This window comes from Globicephala melas, chromosome 16 (assembly GCF_963455315.2).
Source record: "Globicephala melas chromosome 16, mGloMel1.2, whole genome shotgun sequence".
Lineage (NCBI taxonomy): Eukaryota > Metazoa > Chordata > Mammalia > Artiodactyla > Delphinidae > Globicephala > Globicephala melas.
The window spans coordinates 57677895-57697367 of NC_083329.1; the positions used below are offsets into that span (position 1 = coordinate 57677895).

The 19473-nt window shown below is 42.3% G+C and overlaps 1 protein-coding gene across 1 annotated transcript in view; it reads right to left on the reverse strand.

Moving 5' to 3' along the window:
• Window positions 1–378: 378 nt before the first annotated feature.
• KAT6B (lysine acetyltransferase 6B) overlaps window positions 379–19473 on the reverse strand; it is a 178444-nt gene continuing 159349 nt past the window's right edge. The window contains 5 exon segments of the mRNA XM_030862684.3: window positions 379–4294; window positions 6967–7258; window positions 9522–9851; window positions 10447–10606; window positions 10924–11155. Of these exon segments, the coding sequence (XP_030718544.1) occupies window positions 1770–4294; window positions 6967–7258; window positions 9522–9851; window positions 10447–10606; window positions 10924–11155 (3539 nt within the window). The 3' untranslated portion in view covers window positions 379–1769.

Here is a 19473-nt window from a genome sequence, read left to right on the forward strand (position 1 = left end):
ATACAAGTCCAAATTGGGTGTTTTTTGTATTAATCTTTAAAAAAATGAAGTTTGCTACCACTGGACTAGGCCCTGAGGCGAGTTTATACAGACTGTATAAATGAGGCAGCTGGGTATTTGGGCAGGATCCCTTTGCAAATGAAGATCAAAGTCAAAAAGAAAAAAACAAATTCACTTTATTTTAAAGACAATGATTGGCATACAGAAGGTATGCACTAGCATAAAATAAACTTTCATGAAAAGCATTAAAATCCATTATAAATTAATTTATTAAATAGGTATTTGGTATATGTGATGGTTTTATTAGATATTACTCTTATTTATTGCCAACCCCCTCCCACAAAGTCAAAACAAATCAGAAAACCTCTTAACTCTGATTTACACTAAATAATTTATTTTCCCAAAATGTGTATGTGTTCTGAGATGTGACACATGATACAGTTCAATTGGTCATTCTCTATCAATCATAATATGACAGGACACAAGAGGCTAAAAATGGCTCATCATAATTTATTTTATGTTAAAATGTACAGCTTTTTTTGTTTTTTTTGTTTTTTTTTCTTGAAGTGACTGACTAAAAAGAGAACAGATAAATACAAGAGTGTCGCTGGCTCCTATTTTATACAAGGATTACGCCTCTCCTGCTTGGCCCTTACAGTCACCCTGTACAGGTACAAAGGCTACAAAAAAGGAAGCAATATAAACAGACACAAATAACTTTTTTGCTTTTTTACATGCGATTTGTAAGCTTAGTTTGAGCTATTCACAAGCTACTTCTCTATTTTTCCTTAAAAAATAACTCCAATATTTTATAAAGATAGAAAAATCTACAGATGGAATGAAAATGTAAAGTTAGAGGCATTTCCATAAAATAGCAACTTTACACCAAATTCACTATTTTTTTTTAAATCCTGCCAAGTATTTGGACATATATGAAATGTTTCAAAACCTGACAGATAAACACTGAGATATGCTTCATTCAATAAACAGAAGTCTGCATTTATAAAACAGAAAGCTGCCTTTTTTTCCCCAAAGAAATCTGTCACCAAAATGGAAAAGGGTCTCAACTTTACACCAAACATTTAGCAATAAAACCCTTTTGACTAACCAAATGGGAATAGCTTTTATAGCTCTTTACAGTTTTATAATTAACAAAAATATAGTTTTTTTTTAAACCCTCAAATTAGGGCACCCTAATCAAGGCAAAAAACTTAAGAAATGGCTTACCGTTAGCACAACACTTGTACAGTACTACAAAATGCACTGTCACTAACAAAGACATTAGCGGCATGCTGAAGTGTCACCTCAAACAAAATATACAATAACTGAAATGCTAAAGGCATTTACATGGAGTAGACGGGGAAGAAAAAAAAACTCTAGGTTCAGTATTAAAACAGATAATTGGGGGTGGGCTGGGGCATGGGGCTTGATATCCACATTGTTTAATGGAAGCAGGCACAGCAAGTGGCTGGCTCCAAACTGTAGTCCAAAGAGAGGCCTTCCTTTGCAGAGAATTTCATATAAAAGGAACAGAAACAAAGGTACCAAAAAAGAAAAAGGAAAAAAAAAAAAAGAAAAAAGAAGAAAGAAAAACAACTTGTATAAGGCTTTCTGCTGCATACAGCTTTTTTTTTTTTTTTAAATAAATGGTGCCAACAAATGTTTTTGCATTCACACCAATTGCTGGTTTTGAAATCGTACTCTTCGAAGGTATTTGTGCAGATCAATCCGAGAGTGATGCCCAGGGGTTTTGTGACTGCCCATTTTGCCTACCTTCTCATGTAGGACCCATTGAGAGACTGTTTGGACATGCCCGGGTTCATGTAGCCGTGATGCCCGGGGGCCGTGTACATCATGTTACTGTGGGGTGGGGTCTGCATTGGCTGCTGGGCATATGGCTGGGTTCCCATCATGCCCATCTGCATCTGCATAGGGTATTGGGGCGTTTGATTCATGTAGCCATGATTGCTGTGGTAGCCACTGTTCATCATCGGCTGGGACATGCTGTACCCATTCATGGCATTGAGAGTGTTCATGTTCATGTTCACAGAGTTGACATTGTAGGCTGGGGATGGCATCAAGTTCACACTCATGTTCATGCCTCTTTGCATCGTTAAAGTCCGTGCAGGACCCTGCATGGCTACAGTCTGGGAGCGCCCATAGATTTGCGACTGATGGGTGGCAGCGGCTGGTGACAGAGATGCCGATTTGGTTCTCATGGAGACGTGGCCCTTGCTGGCAATCTGGGTTTGCAGTCTTTGGCTGTGGGAGATGCCAATGTTTGATGCAGCCATGTTCCGTTGCAAAAGAGGCGGTGGCAGATTCATCGGAGGAGGAGTCAGGTTGGGGGGTGGGGTCATGGTAGCTTGTGCTTGGGGTCCCCCAGGGACGGAGTGTGGAGACTGAGAAAGCTGAACAAGCCCTGTGTTACTTAATGGTGTGGACAAAGAGGCACTGTTTGCATAGGAAGTTACAGCAGCGGAATGGCTGTAAGGCAATGAATGATCAATAAGTGTATTAGTTAACTGCTGTAGTTTGGCAAGGCTGAAGGTGGCTGACGGCTGTGGATAATGCCCAGCCCCAAAATCACTCTGACCCATTCGTTCATATAAGCCAAGGTTGGTATTGCCGGTCTCGGGGATCTCAGCCAGCTGCATGGGCGGCGTGAAGTTAGCAGCCATGCTACACTGAGCCAGCTGCTGGCTGCTGCTCGGGGGCCTCTCCACCACGCAGCCTTGAGGAGACTTGACACTGCAGGTCGGGGGAGAGCTGATGCTGGTCTGCTGCAGCATGCTGCAGCTCCCACTGATGTTGGACATCTGCTGGGTGACAGCACAGCTGCTCTGTGTCAGATTGCTGGAGGTGAGGTTGCTATAGGAGCAGCTGTTCTGTGAAGAGCCGTTTCCACAAATGCTGCCACCCATAGTAGAATCATAGCTGCTTGGGTTCTCGTAGTTCTCAGTTGTACTCTCGATACTGCCCAGGTCACTAAATCCGCTGTCTACGACTTGCTGTGAGTGATCTGAAACGGATGGGACATCCATCATTGGACTGGTTTCCATGTTCTGCAAAGATGGCACTGAGATGGCATTTTGATCTGGGCTGATTTGGGCATAGCTGTTTTCCAGGGCAGGGACACTTGGGCTGTTGACAGAACGTACTGACTGGCTGGGGTGGGAATGGACGGATGAAACTGGGCTGCTGTGGTCTGACTGTTGGCAGTCGTCTAGACTGGCGGCGATCTGTGGGCTTTGGTCTGCGTGAGTGTAGTTCTGTAGGCTTCTACAGGCCTCTTGAGTCTCGGCACAATCCTGAAAGGTATCGTCCTGTTCACTGTTCTCCTGGGTCAAGGACTGAACCGCTTGGACGGTCTCAGAGTCGATTTCCAAGGTTGCTGTGTTTCCCTCTTTGAACTCAGAATCTACTTCTTCACTGTTCTTTTGGTCCTGCTCCTGTGCCTGTTCTCCTGCGGGTTCCTCATCAGATTCAGGGGCGGTTTCAGTGGCTCCAGCAAGCTCCTTAGGTTCACTGTTACACGAAGCTGTAAGGTCAACGCCGCAGTCCATTAGGACCTCTGCGTTTGAATGACTAGGCTGCACACTAAGGTCTAAAAAAGCCTCCTGGGTTTCCAGCACTTCTTTGAAGCCTTCTCTTGGGCGTTCTTCCTTCTCCGATTCGGCAGACTCCATGTGACTGTCATCTTCATCGTCTGCATCATGCCCCTCGTTGTGAGATGGCTCTTCATCCTCTTCCTCCTCCTCTTCATGGTCATCCAAACGCACGGGGTCTTCTTTGTCCGTGCAGACTTCTGGCTCCTCTTTTTCCTGGCTTTGGGCACCACAGGGGTCTTTTTCTACATTTCCTTCTTCTTCCTCTTCCTCCTCCTCCTCCTCCCCTTCCTCGTCCTCCTCGGGTTTGATTAGATCGTCTTCAGGTTTTTCACCTGGCGATTTATTTGGACTTACAGGTGCACACGTTTCCTCCCTTCTGTTTTCGTCCCCAGGCAGCAGGGGTTCCACGGCTTCCTTGACCTCCTCCTCAGTCCTGGTGGGAGCGGGGCTGGTTTTGTCTGCTGGAGTCTCCTTCTGTTCTTCCACTATTACCTGGTCATCGGGCTCCATGGGTGTTTCTGGTGGGGTGTACAAGTTCAGTTTAAATCCAGTCTTCCTCTCTTTGTTTGGTCTCCACTTAGATAGACCACGCTTTGTTCCTTTTGGCCATTGTTTGCACTTTAGAGGTTCAGGATTGTCTCTACTGGCTTCTTTCAAGTTATTTGCATCATCATCCATATTGTCTTAGTGAGGAGACAGACAGAAAGAGAGAGGAAGGAAAATAAAATCTTAGAAAGCATCACCATGAACAACTTGAATTTATTCTTCTAAACAATTTAGCACATACTGCTTTCAATTTAGCATTTTAAGAGTTGATGCTAACGACACAGTCAAACCTAATACAGAATAATATTGTGGTATAAATGGAGTAAATAACCTAGGCCCGGAAAACAATATATGGCACACACACCACACACCTCCACACACAACCCACTCTTAACAGAAAGCTGTGCTTTTTATAGGAAGCACATGGATACAGGCCACTATAATAAATGTATTTGAGTTCGACAAACAAGACATTGTCTGATACAAAAGCCTGGAATTCCACAATGTAAAGAGAATCAATTTGAATATTTGCAAATTAGGAAATGCAGGGGAAAGGGTTAAAGTTAGCTCAGATCCCAATCACCACTGTACTGGAGAAATGAGTAGAACTAACTTGCATATTTATCCTGAGAAAGTGAACTTCAGCTTGTGGACATTTACTGGATTGAAATGATCTCAGATGACATTATTTACTTTGATGTGAATGTTCTCTCTGGCATAAAAATAAACTATGTACCTCTGAAACAAATGAATAAATAACTAAATAACCAGAACATAAATACATCTGTAATCTACTCCAGGATCATCATTTCTGGATGACACAAACTATAATGTATTTACCATGAAATTATTGAACATTTAAAATACAGGTATTCTTTTTATCACTAATTCTATCCACATTGCATTTTGGATCAATGTGCAAATGTATGGTATGGTTTGAATATTAAATAAGAAGCAAACCATAACTGTCAAGTTCATTTTAGCTCAGCTAATCTTATTTTTACTGTACCTATATGCATATATGAATATAAATAAATATGTAAATATATTTATATATTATAAATATATTTATATAAATATAAGCAAGCAAACAAGTAAATATATGAATAAATACAAACATAAAACACCCAAGTCTTAAGATATTTATAAAATTAAAGATTATACTAATCTCCTAGAGGGGTCAATTTAAAGGAAAAGCTTCACAAAGAGAAATAGCCTTATTAGAAACACTATTTTGGAGAACAAAAACAAGATCTAATAATCAGTGTGGAACAGAGATCCCTTTTGCCAGATTGGATATCTAATCCTATCAGTGCAGAACAGGGTAAGCTCTTAGCTCATTTATGTAATAAAAGGATTACATGTAAACTTACCTGAATGTATTACATTCAAATTGGTTAGCTGAAAAGATACGGTGCTGTAGACTGATTCCTTCCGAAGTGCAAAGTACAATCTCCAGTTAATAGACATCTCACTAAGTTCATATGTCTATACGTATGGACAGGCAACAGGCATGCCAATGACCTTGGATTCCACATTCTTATTCCACGTGCTACTAGACCTATCAGCATTTGTAGGAAACCCCTCTAAGTCAGAAGATGAGCTTTCCAATAATTATTTTTTAAGAAAGAAGACCCTGAAAGGAATCAGGTATAATATGGCAACTTGGAATTTTTAAAGGCAAGTGGCACAAAGTGGAGCATGAAGGCAGTGATGATTCATGTACAGGCTCCCGAGAAGACAGCTAAGAAGTGGAAATAAGGCTCAAATTCCAGACCAAAAAATGACCTCTTTCTGCAGTTGTTTCGTATGTTTATTTGTTTAAGGAAACTAACAAACAAGGCTTGGTTCCTCTATACCCAGGGCGAAATGTCACTGCCTCAGCGAAGTATGTATGTGGCAATAGTATTCTTGTTAATTAAGAAAGTCAAGGAGCTGCTTGCTCATGTTCTTAAAACAGTGGCTTTTCAAAGGCAGGAGTGATAACCTGTGGTTTCCAGGAAAGTGAGATGGCCTGTTCTCTAGACTGAAATAAAGTAAGGTTTTAAATAGAGTCATTTCCATTGTAGAGTACAGACTGTCCCACAAATCCTCACGATTCAGCTGGGAGCTCAAGTTCCCAGCCTGACAGGCAAGGGATGGTTTCTTTTAAATAGGGCATCAAACAGGAGTCAATGGTGTTTAATATTTTTTTTAGAAGATGGGGTGGGGTGTCCCTGCCAATAGCAACTGTAAAACAGTAATTTGAAAGGAAGGATAATCTCCTGATTTCCACATTATCCTATATTATCAAAGCTAATAGTGATGGTGTGTGTAGGTTTTAGATGATTCTTGATAAGAACATATCCAAAGACACCACTGATTATAGGACACATCATCAATTTACTAATATTTGTTTTTCAGGAAGAAAGAAACTACTGCATTCAATGCTCACATCAATAATAATATATACCCTGATTTCAGAAATGTTAAATGTGAAAAAAAGTACATATTAGAATCAAGGAAGTGCAATGTGTTTCTTATTGACAGACTTCAAAATTTTGGAGGATAAGCCAATTTCTGGAAAGTAAGATGAACCCACCTAGAGGGATGTTCTGGACTATGTTAAACTTCTAAAGTTGTTGAACATAAAAATCCAATTCCAAGAAGGGATAGAACCTTTTATGAATGAGAAAGGACAGATGAGCACTTATTTCTGGTGGGTCGGTACAGCCTCAGAAGTGCCTTTGGGTAGAATTCAGCTGCCTGCTTTTTGGCAATAATAGACAGATATTCACAAGGGTAAGGTTTTTATAATTCCTCCACTTACTTCTACAAGGGTCAGCATTCTTAAAGCAATGATTGTCTTTTCCTTCCTCTTCCTCTGTCTGTCTTTTCTTCCCAGGCTGATGTTGGAATGCTTTTCTCAGCACTGGCTTCCCGCCATCCTCCTCTACTTCAATCTCACAGGTAGGCTCCAGCTGTGGCATTGGCCTCTCTTCGTCTGAGTTGTCAAAGGGCTCGTTCAGTACTTCTGTCGTCTCTGAAATGGTCTCAGTTGTTACACTGCTGTTGATCCTTCTGCGTTTACGACCCCTTTTCTTCTTTAGCACAAAAGGCCTCTAAAATTAATGCCAAACATAATACATCAGAGCTCATGAGAAATTACAGTGTTGAGTCGATATGCAGCAAACATGTACTGAACGCGTGTCTGAGACTCTTACACGCAAAAACTTCTGTAATGTCTTTGTACTTAACCTTCCATTTGATGTTTAACATCCCTCTCGGGCTCCTACTACAGAGACAAGTGCTTTCCAAATAAAACAATTGTTTACTCAAGTAGATGCTTTGAGAGGGAACATCCTAGCAGCTGAACTGTAGATTTTAAAAGCTAAGGTTTGCTTTTCTAGCATGTATTTTCCAGTAGTACCTGCTGGCTTCAAAATCCTGTATACCATAGTGATTAAGTCATCATGGACACCAATGTTTCTATAAATGTTTCAACAATCAACTAGCCACTGGGTCACTCATTTTAATACTTGATAACTGTTCAAGGAGCACCTACTCTGTGCAAAGCACTGTAAGATATATGATGGTGTACAAGACTAGCCTACCTGTTCCCCATTTCATAGGACGTCAGGAATGATGCAAAAGAAGAAAGGGTACTTGAAGAAAGAATTAGTCTGTTTACAATGTTAGAGTCATATATTGGTGGCTGCAGGGATATCACTGATAATTTTACTTATTTTCTTTTTTTGGCCGTTCCACGAGGCTTGTGGGATCTTAGCCCCTGGCAGTGGAAGCGTGCAGTCCTAACCACTGGACCGCCAGGGAATTCCCCAAAATATTTCAACATAGATGGCATCTAAAGAAAATCTAAAGACATGTGGAAAGTGTCTTATTTACATAAGATATAATTTTTTTTTCTAATTGTACTACGGGTTGGCACAAATGACTCTCCATAATTGCAAATATAAAATGTTTTTTTTTTTCAAGCAAAAAGTACTCAATGATACAAAATTCAAATATAAGAACAGGCAGATTTGCTGCTAAGATGTAATCTGTCAATAATGGGTCTGAAAAATTATTGGAAATACATTGCAAAGAAGGGTTCAATATGCTTGGTTAAAACTCAAACTCTAAGTAAACTGTATCCAAGAATTATTGTGTCTCACATTTTTAACTGCCTGAATGTTCACTGAAGTGCACATATAAACCCTGACAGTCACATTCTGTAATTTAACACTTATAATTATTAATCCCCCCAGCTGGCCTGCTCTCTCCCTAATCCATTAGAATTTTCCCAAACATAAATATAGCCAATATACAGAACTGGTTTTCTTTAGGTTGAGTCCATTTATATGACAGTAGGCATTTATCATGCCTTGGATAATTCTGGTTTTTGATGTTTTTAAAACAAATTTCTTTTGTTGTATACATAATGCATGAATACATTTTCCTTGTAAGAAATCGAAATATTATTCATAAGCCTAAAGTCCACTCTATGGGATGCTCCTTTCTAGCACCTCCCCACAGCTGCCCTTCCACTAGAAGATTGCCAGGCTTAGATGAAGGCACACCAAGCTGGGAGTCAGAACAGCAGGTTCTTTGACAGACACCACGTAGGGTGGCCTTGGGGCACAGCCTTAACTTGCGCTGTCACTATTAGTCTTGGCTATCCTGCAGTGTCTGGTCCCTCTCTATGTCACAGACAGATACTAAAGACAAAGACATCAGCTCTGGGTTGAGCAGTTACCTAAAGACAAAACCAATTTTTTACTTTCTGCACAGGGTATGTGTATCTAGAGGAACCACCAGGCTACTAAGATATGAGACATTTCAGTAATGTGTACTTGCATAAATGCAAAATAGCATTAAACTGAAGGGCTTAAAATACCTTCTAACAATTCTATGCCAAGAACAAGAAATAGCATCAGGAGTGCTGGGCTTGGAGTCTGAGCACTCATCTGGTTCTGCCTCCATCTCTAAAGAGTTGTGTGACCTTGGACAAGTCTCCTATCCTCTCTCAGCCTTTGTGTTTTCATCGAAATTCACTGAAGGGTGGTTTAAGTGCTCCCCTGGGCCCTTTTCTGTTCGCATAGCCTGATTTACTCCAGTCCTATGAACCAGCAGGTGGCAGTAACTACCAGACTAGCAAGCCTGCCTGTCCCTGGTTTCCTGTCACAGCACTAACAAACCACAAAGAATAAACACAATCATAACTGTAAGATAAACAATGACGATACATGATCAGTGGGACTGGATACAAATAAATTACATCTAAAGAATGGAGAGTGAAACAAATACTAATAGATAGAATGTTTGCAATGACAAATAAGATGTGATTGAAACTGACTCAGACGGAAAATCTAAACAGACACATACCTTTCTCTTTATGGCAACTGACTGTGGTTTAGTCAACCTTGGAGGAGAGCTTTGAATATTTTCTTCTTCTTCCTCCTCTTCCTCCTCCTCCTCCTCCTCCTCTTCCTCCTCCTCCTCCTCCTCTTCCTCTTCCTCTTCCTCTTCACTGCTCTCTTTAGACAGCTCCATTAGCTGCCCTCGCTCCCCTGCCACGGGCCGGCTCTCCGGGGAATGCAAATATTTGTTTTTCGATTGTACTTTTGCAGGTGATTGCCTACTGTTAGCTCTAGATGACAGGATTTCTTGCTCCTCCTTTTCCCAGCAGCTAGCTTGTTCCATTAGCCGCTCAGCCTAAGGGGGGAGGGTAAAAATAGCGGGCCAGTGAGAGGGCAGTTACAGAGCCAGAGCCTCTAAGGATCAAAGGCAAAGGATCTCTAAGTCGTTTCTGATCAGGATAGTCAGCCAGCCAAGCAGCATTCCAGCTGCATCATCTCAGAACTCTTTTGCATCAGTTAGGATAACAAATCAAAGAAGATTGGGTTTCATGGGGTATTTAGCAGTATTAATGATGCAGCGAATTGGTTTGAGTCCTTTATCACTACATTACATGCTCACTGGCATGGAGCACTTTAAGCAAGTTCATAAACACAAAGAATCGATTGACATTGCAGCCTTGGAGCTCAGCACCAAATTTGATCTGATTACATGCTGTCAGTAGTGAAAAATGCTGCTTTGTGATCAATGATAAATGTTTCATTTTTCATACTCAATTCAATAAAATTATCATGTCTTACCACACAACCTCAGTTAGGATAAATTAGTGCCCTACCATTTCACGAGCTCTCTCTAGATAACCAAGCTTTTGACAATGACGTTAATGACTTTCTGAGCTTCAGAATGCTACAAGATTGAAGTTACACAACTTAGGCTGATGAAGCCGAATTACCTCTTTTTCAGCTTCTCGTTCTTCTTCAGAAACTGCAGCATTAGAAATTAAAATTGGGGTCCACCTCAGACTCTCTGGATCAAGCTCATTAGTCCGGGAACAGGTTTTCAACTTTTCCATGTGGCCCAATATCAACTTTTCCCGTCTAATGATGACAAACCTGTAATGTGAGGAGGCAGAACAAAGTGCAATCAAAAGCTGAAATTTCATTTCACCTTCACATACTGACGTATGCCAGCACTAATATTATCTGTTTAGGAAAAGCCAGAAAGCTCAGCAATGAAAGGGTACAGCAAACTGAAAATCTGGGCAGCAAAAAAGTGTCATTTCCTGTTTTCTTTTTAGGAGAAAGGTTTTGATAATACCGTTGGGGAACCTCTTGTCTTTAACTGGAATGAATCCACCTCACTTTAGGGACCCTTTCTGATGTAAGATGCTTAAGAGGCAGCCGGCTCGCCCCAGGGCACCAGTACTCACCTGCCGTCCCTCTTGTCAATCATGTGGAGGTGCTGCAGCGTGGTGGCGATGTCATGTGGGCACATGCCCGTAGCTCTGCTGATGGCCTTGATGCTGATGTGCCGCTCATGGTGGTGGTAGAGATATTCTAAGATGACACTCTTCCAGTAGGCCAGGTAGGAGAGACGGCCCAGATCAGAGAGTGGCTTTTCAGGAGATCCTGCTTGGCCTTCTCTTCTAGAAAGCAAATAGCCTAGGGCAGAAAAAGCAAAAGCGGACCTCACTGTGGTGTTTTCAGACATTGGAACAGGGGCCACTTGAAATAATATAAGTAGCAACAAGGTTAAAACATCACATCAGAGAAGTGCATTAATTTTATGTATAGTCTCTTCCCAGCTACAGTGATTTGATCTCCACGAAGTTTATGCTCCTGCATCTTTTATAGCAGCCCTGTAAGTCAATTCACGCACGTAGCTGGTGGCAGCATTCGACATACACTGTGGCATATTTAACGAAGCTAAGGTTGAACACATTACTTCTGATAAGTTTCAACGTCCAAGTTCCCCAGCTTTAGATCCTTTCAAGAACTAAATGTCAGGCACTCACTCAGAAATCCTGTCGAGGGACCACCCCAAACATTAATGGGCGAGTTGTTTTCCACAGGAAGGACCGAATGACCCTTTGACAGCTGGGTCTTAATAAAAGAGAAGGGCCTCTGTTGACTGAGATCCTATATTGCTTGTTACATTTAACTAGCGGCTGATCTGAAGCTTTGTTTTAGGACTAATAAAAGAATGTCTTTTAAGTCAACTGCTGCAACTCATATCAGCTCCACTAGCTCTATTTTCACCTCTTTCATGGAAATTAATTTATAATCCAACCGTTGCTCCTACAAATTAAAGCAAAACAACCTCCTTAAGACACACTGTTTCATGTGAGCTCAGGAAAGCCCTGAGCACGGTATGCTTCTGAACGCGCACTCGACAGCATTGCTGTGAAGGTTCCTTGGCAAAGGAACTTTAAAATGAGAAAAACTTTAAACCCACTTGAAGGTAATGAATGAAAGCTGGCGGCTGTCTCGGTAATTAAGAGCCACTTATGGAGTAGAGAAGAAATGTTATAAACTAATGATGTCTACCTTGCTCTAATTATCTATTTCAACAGCCTCACCTTCATGAACTTCCTAAATTTAAACAAACATCAACCACATACAGTAGGTGGCAGCAATTACAAAATCATGCTGCTCTGTAAACCACCCAAATCTTCAGCATTTTTCTTCTTTATCTACATTTTCAAAATGGCCGCATTTTCAAGGATTTTCTCAATTTTGGATTTTTTGTTAGAAGAAATCAATGCCTCTGATGCATTTTCCTGCCTCAGAATCACTGTAAATGCAAAAATATAGAACAAGAAATTCACTCTGACCCTGGAGCGGTATAACCACAACATTTTGCATTTTGATGGTTTTAATCTGAACACTATTATAAAGGATAGGCATATATTTAACTTTAGGTTTTGTTGAAGTCTTTTTGACTTGTCTCTTTAACTCATGTTTAAGTGCAAAGTATTTGATTGAATGCAAACAAGCGCCGCAAAATTTGACAGTCACACCACTGTGGACACGTGATTCGGCTGCACACCAAGGCTTTCAAGAGCAGTATGTCAGGAATGGTAACGCTGACGGCCACCGTGCAGAATCCAGCCCAGATCGTGCCCTGTCAATGTGAAGAAGAGCTCTCTGTCACCAGAGTACAAAGTGTGCCCAAACTTCAGAACACAGATAATTGGCACATCTGTCACCTGCCCCCTAAGTGCCTGGCACATGCTGAGAAATTTACTCCGTCGGCTGGAGGTCCCAGCTCTGTACTTCTGGGGCAGTGGGTGGGGGGGAGGGGAGGGAAAGAGAGCCACAGTATCGCAGATGTGGGACTATCTACTTTTGTCCAAGAGACCCCGCCATTAAAAGTCTCCTGCAGTGACTGTGAAATTCCCTAGCCCCTCGTTGGTTCTTATCTGAACCCCACAGCTGGGGACAGAAAGCACCCCCTGCCACCACCCCAGCCCAGCAGAAAAAAATCTCTGTACAACCAAAGTGGTCAGAAGGTAGTATGTGCCCTCCCTACCTTCTGTCCCCACTGTGATGAGCAACCTTACGCAGGAAGCACATGTATTTCTTTGTTCTGTCTTCTCTTCCCACAATCCCTACACTGGGCTAAGAGAAAGCAGCCAGAATCCCTCCCAAAGGTAGTTTACACAGTGCAAGCTTTTACACCCTGAGGTAATAGCATATACCTTCTTAGGGTCTGAGACCAGATGGGTTAGCCCCTGGAACTCTCAGGCAACCTGGAGTCTGTGGAGAGAGAGCATCTAGGCATGGACCTTTCAGCACCTGCTGCTCCCACTGTGTTAAGTGGCTGTCTCCTGGGACACTCCCTTGGACACAGTCTGTGGTCTATGACTGAGCCCCACCGAGCCCACCGGACACTGACAGCGAACACGTCTGTACTGTGCTAGCGAAGGCTGCAAAGGCTACCAACACCTGCCAGGAAGTGATACTTTCCTGGATGCGGGAGAGAAAAAACTGCAAACCCAAACTCCAGCCAGAAAACATCAAGCAGGTTTTCAGGGATGATGGGCACCAACATTACAGACCCCACAACACCACTGTCCGAAGGCATCATTGCACTGCCTGCAGTTAGTTTTTCCTTCTCCTCTCGGACTCACAAGCCCCTCAAGGAGCTTACACCAGTGGAAGGAACTTAAACTTATGCTAAGAGCCATTTGTAAGCCCACGAAGTCTCCTCCTGAAGGAGAAATTTTTGGTTTAAATGGAATCCATTTCAAGAACCAAAATGACCAAGGACAAATTTCTGGTTCCCTACGAATTAACTGCAATCACTGGTAATATGTTAAAATATGTACAGTAGCTTAGCAGGATAAGTTGTGCCATGTCTCCTCTACTCCATTTGTGCACAAGGTTGATGTAATACATGACTTAAAGTCTACCTGCAGCAGCACTTGTCCTCAAAAAAGCTGTAGCTGGTGGCACTTCATGACTTGACCTCCATAACATGGAATGTTTTAAATAATGAATTTCTTGCCATCTTTTGTTTCCTTCTACTTTTTCCAGGCTCCTTAAATCATCATTACTATAGAGCCCACTGACATCATAATTTTTGGTAAGAACATTTACTTATTGAGTGATTATAGAGATGTGGTGCTTTAAGTTACAGCTCTTAAATTTAACTTACCAAAAAGATTCCAAATAATTGATCTAAGATGCAGGGAAATAAAAAGCACTTATCTTGGAAGCCGGTGTATTATCCTGAAGCATCTGAAACAAGTACAATACACCCCTGGTGAATAGATTCCCGTGGTGCTCTAACACCTTTCCTTAACTCAGGATACTTTCAATCAGAAAACCTGAACTACCCCTGGGGAAACCTGGCTGTTCAGACTGGAAACAGTGATGTTTGGAGGACAAATCCCAGTAGCTGCAGTATAATTAATCGCTGGTGAAATTATTCCCTTTAAATTGTCTGTGAGCCAGAGGCGCTGGTGAACAGCACTTACTCTGTGATCGGGAGACTTGCAATTGAAAGCTGACTGGCCCGTATCAACCTCATCCACACATCAACTATCTTGATAACTATCTCGAGGAAACTAGCTGCTGCTTTTGCTTCACTGGAACTACTTACCCAAAGGAAAGTGAGGTCTGAGTTTCAGTGTATGGACCACACACTATATTCAAAAAATTATCAAGGTATTTGCTTACAGGGAAAGTAAGAACAAGGTGATGTCTGCAAAAAAGTAAACGTTTCTAGGCTGTATTGCATGGGACCCAAATTTAACCTCACCTCTGTTAAGTCTGACCTACTTGTAGTAAGATAATCAGTCCTCATGTTAACTACCTCTGATCTCTAATGTTTGAAATGGTTAACTCTCTCCTAGGGGTTGGAAAAAAAGTGGTAGAGAGTTGCCTTCCTGTAGTCAGATCCATTAGGATAAGGAAGGAACTATCTGGACAAGGTCACAATTTGTTTTCGCAGCCTAAATTCCCAAATTAGCTGAACTCCCAGCATATTAAATGCAAGGTTAACCCTTGCTTAATATGAAACATTCCTTCCTTTTAAACAAGTAATATTTAAAGAATATTAGACTAGACCAGAGTGGAATAATGTTCTTCAGCAAGGGGGTAGGCACAGGTAAGGATTTCCCTCCCAAAGGCAGCCACCCTCACCCTTGCACACCTTTTTCTTCTACCACCTGGAGCCAAACCATATGAACAAAAGGGCAGACTTTGGCAAGGTACTCCCAAATCCCATCTATCTGGATTATATGGGTTTGGAGTAACTAGCTGCTTCTAGGGAAAAATAATCTTCAAGGATTATACACTTTTCATCGGACACCTGTTTAGTTCAGCAAACCCCGCTGAAGGGTTCTTATCAGTAGTCAGCACTGGGTTTACAAGCCTGGGAACTAACAGCAGGCCAGGGATTTATGGCCGCTTTCGATCAGAGGAAATCCAATGGCTCTAACCATGTATCTCATGACTGGGGACGGAAATTCACTGGTCCACGCTCATCTGTTACTGGTTTCTGGGGTTAAGCAGCTCTGTGACCAAGTGGACAAATGGCATGTTATCAGTTTAAAAAGTGGAGATAAATGAATTTCACAGGCTATTTATGTCTCCTCACTGAAATTTTGTGGTGATTTTGCAATTAGTAAAGAAGGAAGCTGAACCTTAGCCTTCCTACTGCCTGTTGCAGAGCACAGGCTACGGACATGCAGGCTCAGCGGCCATGGCTCACGGGCCCAGCCGCTCCGCGGCATGTGGGATCTTCCCAGACCGGGGCACGAACCCGCATCCCCTGCATCGGCAGGCGGACTCTCAACAACTGCACCACCAGGGAAGCCCCTTTCCTACTGTTTTAAGAGACTAGGGGTATTCTAAATGATCTGGGACCTGCCTGAATTCTTACTGCTTTCCATTTATTAAAAGATACAGATGCGTCCCCAGTAAAATTGGAAAATTTGAATTTTTGAGATATTTTGTATTTTAAAAGTTTGGTTTTGAAAATGTGGAAGTTTAAGACATCGCTCCCATAATTATATGGGCTTGATGTAATTATGTAACAACTTGAATAAACATTGCTTGACTTCTCAGTCTACTGTCTACAGACCAGTGGTTTTCAGAGCATGGTACCAGACCAACAGTATCAGCATCACCTGGGAACTTGCTAGAACTGCAAATTCTCAGGCCTATGAATCAGAACTTTTGGGGGCAGAACCCAGCGCCCGGCCTTTAACAAGTCCTCCAGGTGATTCTGATGCACACAAGTTTGAGGACCATAAACTCTGCTGTGGGGCTGCTGACTTTGATGGGGATGTGAAAACCGTCTTGTGCAGTAGGAGAGCCAATGAAGAGACAGTGGGACTGAAGAATCTCAGGTGAGGAGACCTCACCCAGATCCTTGGTGGTAGAACACTGGGGGCAGGAATCTCCAAAGCCCCACCATACTGAAATTCAGCCAGGGTCACTGAGTCGCAGAGTGCCTTTGTCCATAGCTTCTATGCCTATGCTTCTAAACCTTCACTATGCAAACAATCACCTCTCGTTACAACTGGTTTCTGATTTAGTAGGTGTGCGGTGGGGCCCGAGATTCTGCATTTCTAACAAGCTCCTATACCATGAACCACACTTGAAGAGCAAGGGTTTATACATTAAATCAGTGATTCTCAAACTTTTGGGTCTCAGGATCTCTTTACATTAAAAACAAGTTGTTTAAGAGCTTCTGTTCATAAGGGCTATAGGTATTAATTTTAGAGAGAAATGTGACAAATATTTATTTACTCATTCATACAAAAAAAACCCCCATAAACCCATTATGTGTTAACATGATTTTCTAAAATACAAAACAAAAAGTGAGAAGAGTGGCACTGTTTTACATTTTTGCAAAACTCTCACACAACTGGCTTAAGAGAAAACAGCTAGATTCTCATATCTGTTTTGATATTCAATCTGTTGTGATATCACAGGTCATGAAATTCTTGACAACTCCGCTGAACGCTCGCGGGAGAATGAGAGTGAAAAGGACAAATAGTATCTTACTATTACTTTGAAAATAGTTATCTTGCATATTCCCTGAAGGGGCCTTAGGGATTCCCCAGGGGTGCCTAGACCATCTGCGTTAAATAAAAGGTGATAAGAATTTTTAAAAGATGGGCAACAAGGTCACAAGTATTTTAAAACAATATGGCACTTACTGAATACAGTATAACAGATCATAAGAGGCTTTACAGGTTGGTTAAGGGCAAGGGTTCTAGAGCTAGACTGCCTGCAATGTAATCCAGGGTCTGCATGTACCAGCTATGTGGCTTCGGGCAAGTTATTTAATCTCTTGTAGGGATCCTTCATCCATACAATGTGGAGAGTAATCATACTGACCACTTAGGGTTGTCATAATAATTAAATGAATTAATACAAAGCATGTAGAACAGTGCTTGGCATATTACAGAAACCTTGTGAGTGTTCGCTATTATTATTATTCAACATATTGAATCAATAAAATCTCAAGGTGATCATTTGGTGACTAGATATCCTTACTGTAGGGGAAATAAAATTCGGACAGAAGGAGACAGACTGCTTGCTGTATGGAGTCAGACTGAGGAGAGCTACTTTTCCTTTTTCCTACTTTTGCCTGAGACGCCTGAAAACCATTCCACCCACTCTACTGCCTCAGACAGTTCTCCTCCCACGCCCACCCCCAGCTAACCACCCAAATATAAATTTAATTAAAGGAAGAAGCTATGAAAAAGCAAACAAACAAACATATTCTGCCTTGAGGAACGATCTTAAGAAACTGGCGGCTGAAAGCTCCCAGCAAGCACAGTTCTGTGCTCCCTAAATTCCCTTTGGCCCTGAAGCCCTTAACTTCAAGGACTACCCTCAGGAAACAGCAAGGCTATCAAACCACAATAACAATGATGGCTGGAGGGCTTCAGCAGAACCCAGGGACGGTCCCAGGACAGATGAAACAAAGACCAAATGTTCTAGAAGACCCAAGTGTGTCCCTGGGAAAATGGCCTGAGCCAGTGAAACCCAGAGAATGGAAACAGCCATTCTTTGGAGAAGGAGGCTGCCCTGGGTCACATGCCACCCTGTTTCTCTAAGACCCCTTTATTTTGTTTTTATTTTTACTTTTTTTAACATCTTTATTGGAGTATAACTGCTTTACAATGGTGTGTTAGTTTCTGCTGTATCACAAAGTGAATCAGCTACACATATACATATATCCCCATATCCCCTCCCTCTTGTGTCTCCCTCCCACCCTCCTTATCCAACCCCTCTAGGTGGTCACAAAGCACCGAGCTGACCTCCCTGTGCTATGTGGCTGCTTCCCACTAGCTATCTATTTTACATTTGGTAGTGTATATATGTCCATGCCACTCTCTCACTTCGTCCCAGCTTACCCTTCCCCCTCCCCGTGTCCTCAAGTCCATTCCCTATGTCTGCATCTTTATTCCTGTCCTGCCCCTAGGTTCTTCAGAACCATTTCTTTTTTTTTTTTTAGATTCCATATATATGTGTTAGCATACGGTATTTGTTTTTCTCTTTCTGACTTACTTCACTCTGTGTGACAGACTCCAGGTCCACCCACCTCACTACAAATAACTCAATTTTGTTTCTTTTTATGTTAGCCGCCCTTTAAAATCTCCCTTCTCAAAGATCCCACCAGCTCCTCCGCAGACTGCTCTTGTGCTGGGCTCTCAGTCACGCAGCGGGACCACTGGTCTTTCTTACTGCACACCCCCGCCTCTCTCCCAAGTCTAGTGGAAGAGGAATGAGGGGAAGCTGTATGATTGGGGCATGATGTCCCTGCTGTGCTGTGTGTGCGCGCGCGCGTGCATGCAAGCCTACAAGACCATGCTGGAATTTACCAGATGAGTTCCATGATTCTGTGAACAGGCATGGCCTCTCTTGAAGGGGGTGGTCATTTTGTGGGTCAGTCACTCAGGGAAAAGGTAGGTATTTATATGAACTCACGAAAACAAACTCATAAGCAGGGCACCAGGAGGCAGGAAAGGGGACTCTCCTCCCTCTGTGGTGCCCTTGTGTTGAGGAGGGTGAACATCTGTGAATGAGTTCCTAAGTTGGGGGTGACCAGGGCTAGAGACAGACCCCTGTGAGACAGCCACAGGCCAAAGATGAGTTAATGGTGTTTTATAACCGATAATCTAATTGAGTGAGACTGCATCGCTTTATTTCTCCTTTTTCTATCTTCTGGTCTAGCCCAATGGTTCTCAACCCTGGCTGCACACCAGAATCACTCAGGGGCTTTAAAAAACTACAGATGTCCATATCCCACCCAGTCTCAACTCTTGCCTCTCAAGCCACTCTGGTCTCAGATGTATTAGGGGGTATATTAGGCAAAGGGTCTTGGGGACTACACCTTGGCCAGAATATTAAGTTGGGGTGCAACACCAATCCCAATTCTCCATTTGTCTCCCCAAATGGCTGTGGTTGTAGCAAGCAGAAGGTGAATCTTGGGCGAAACAGAGACCTCTAAG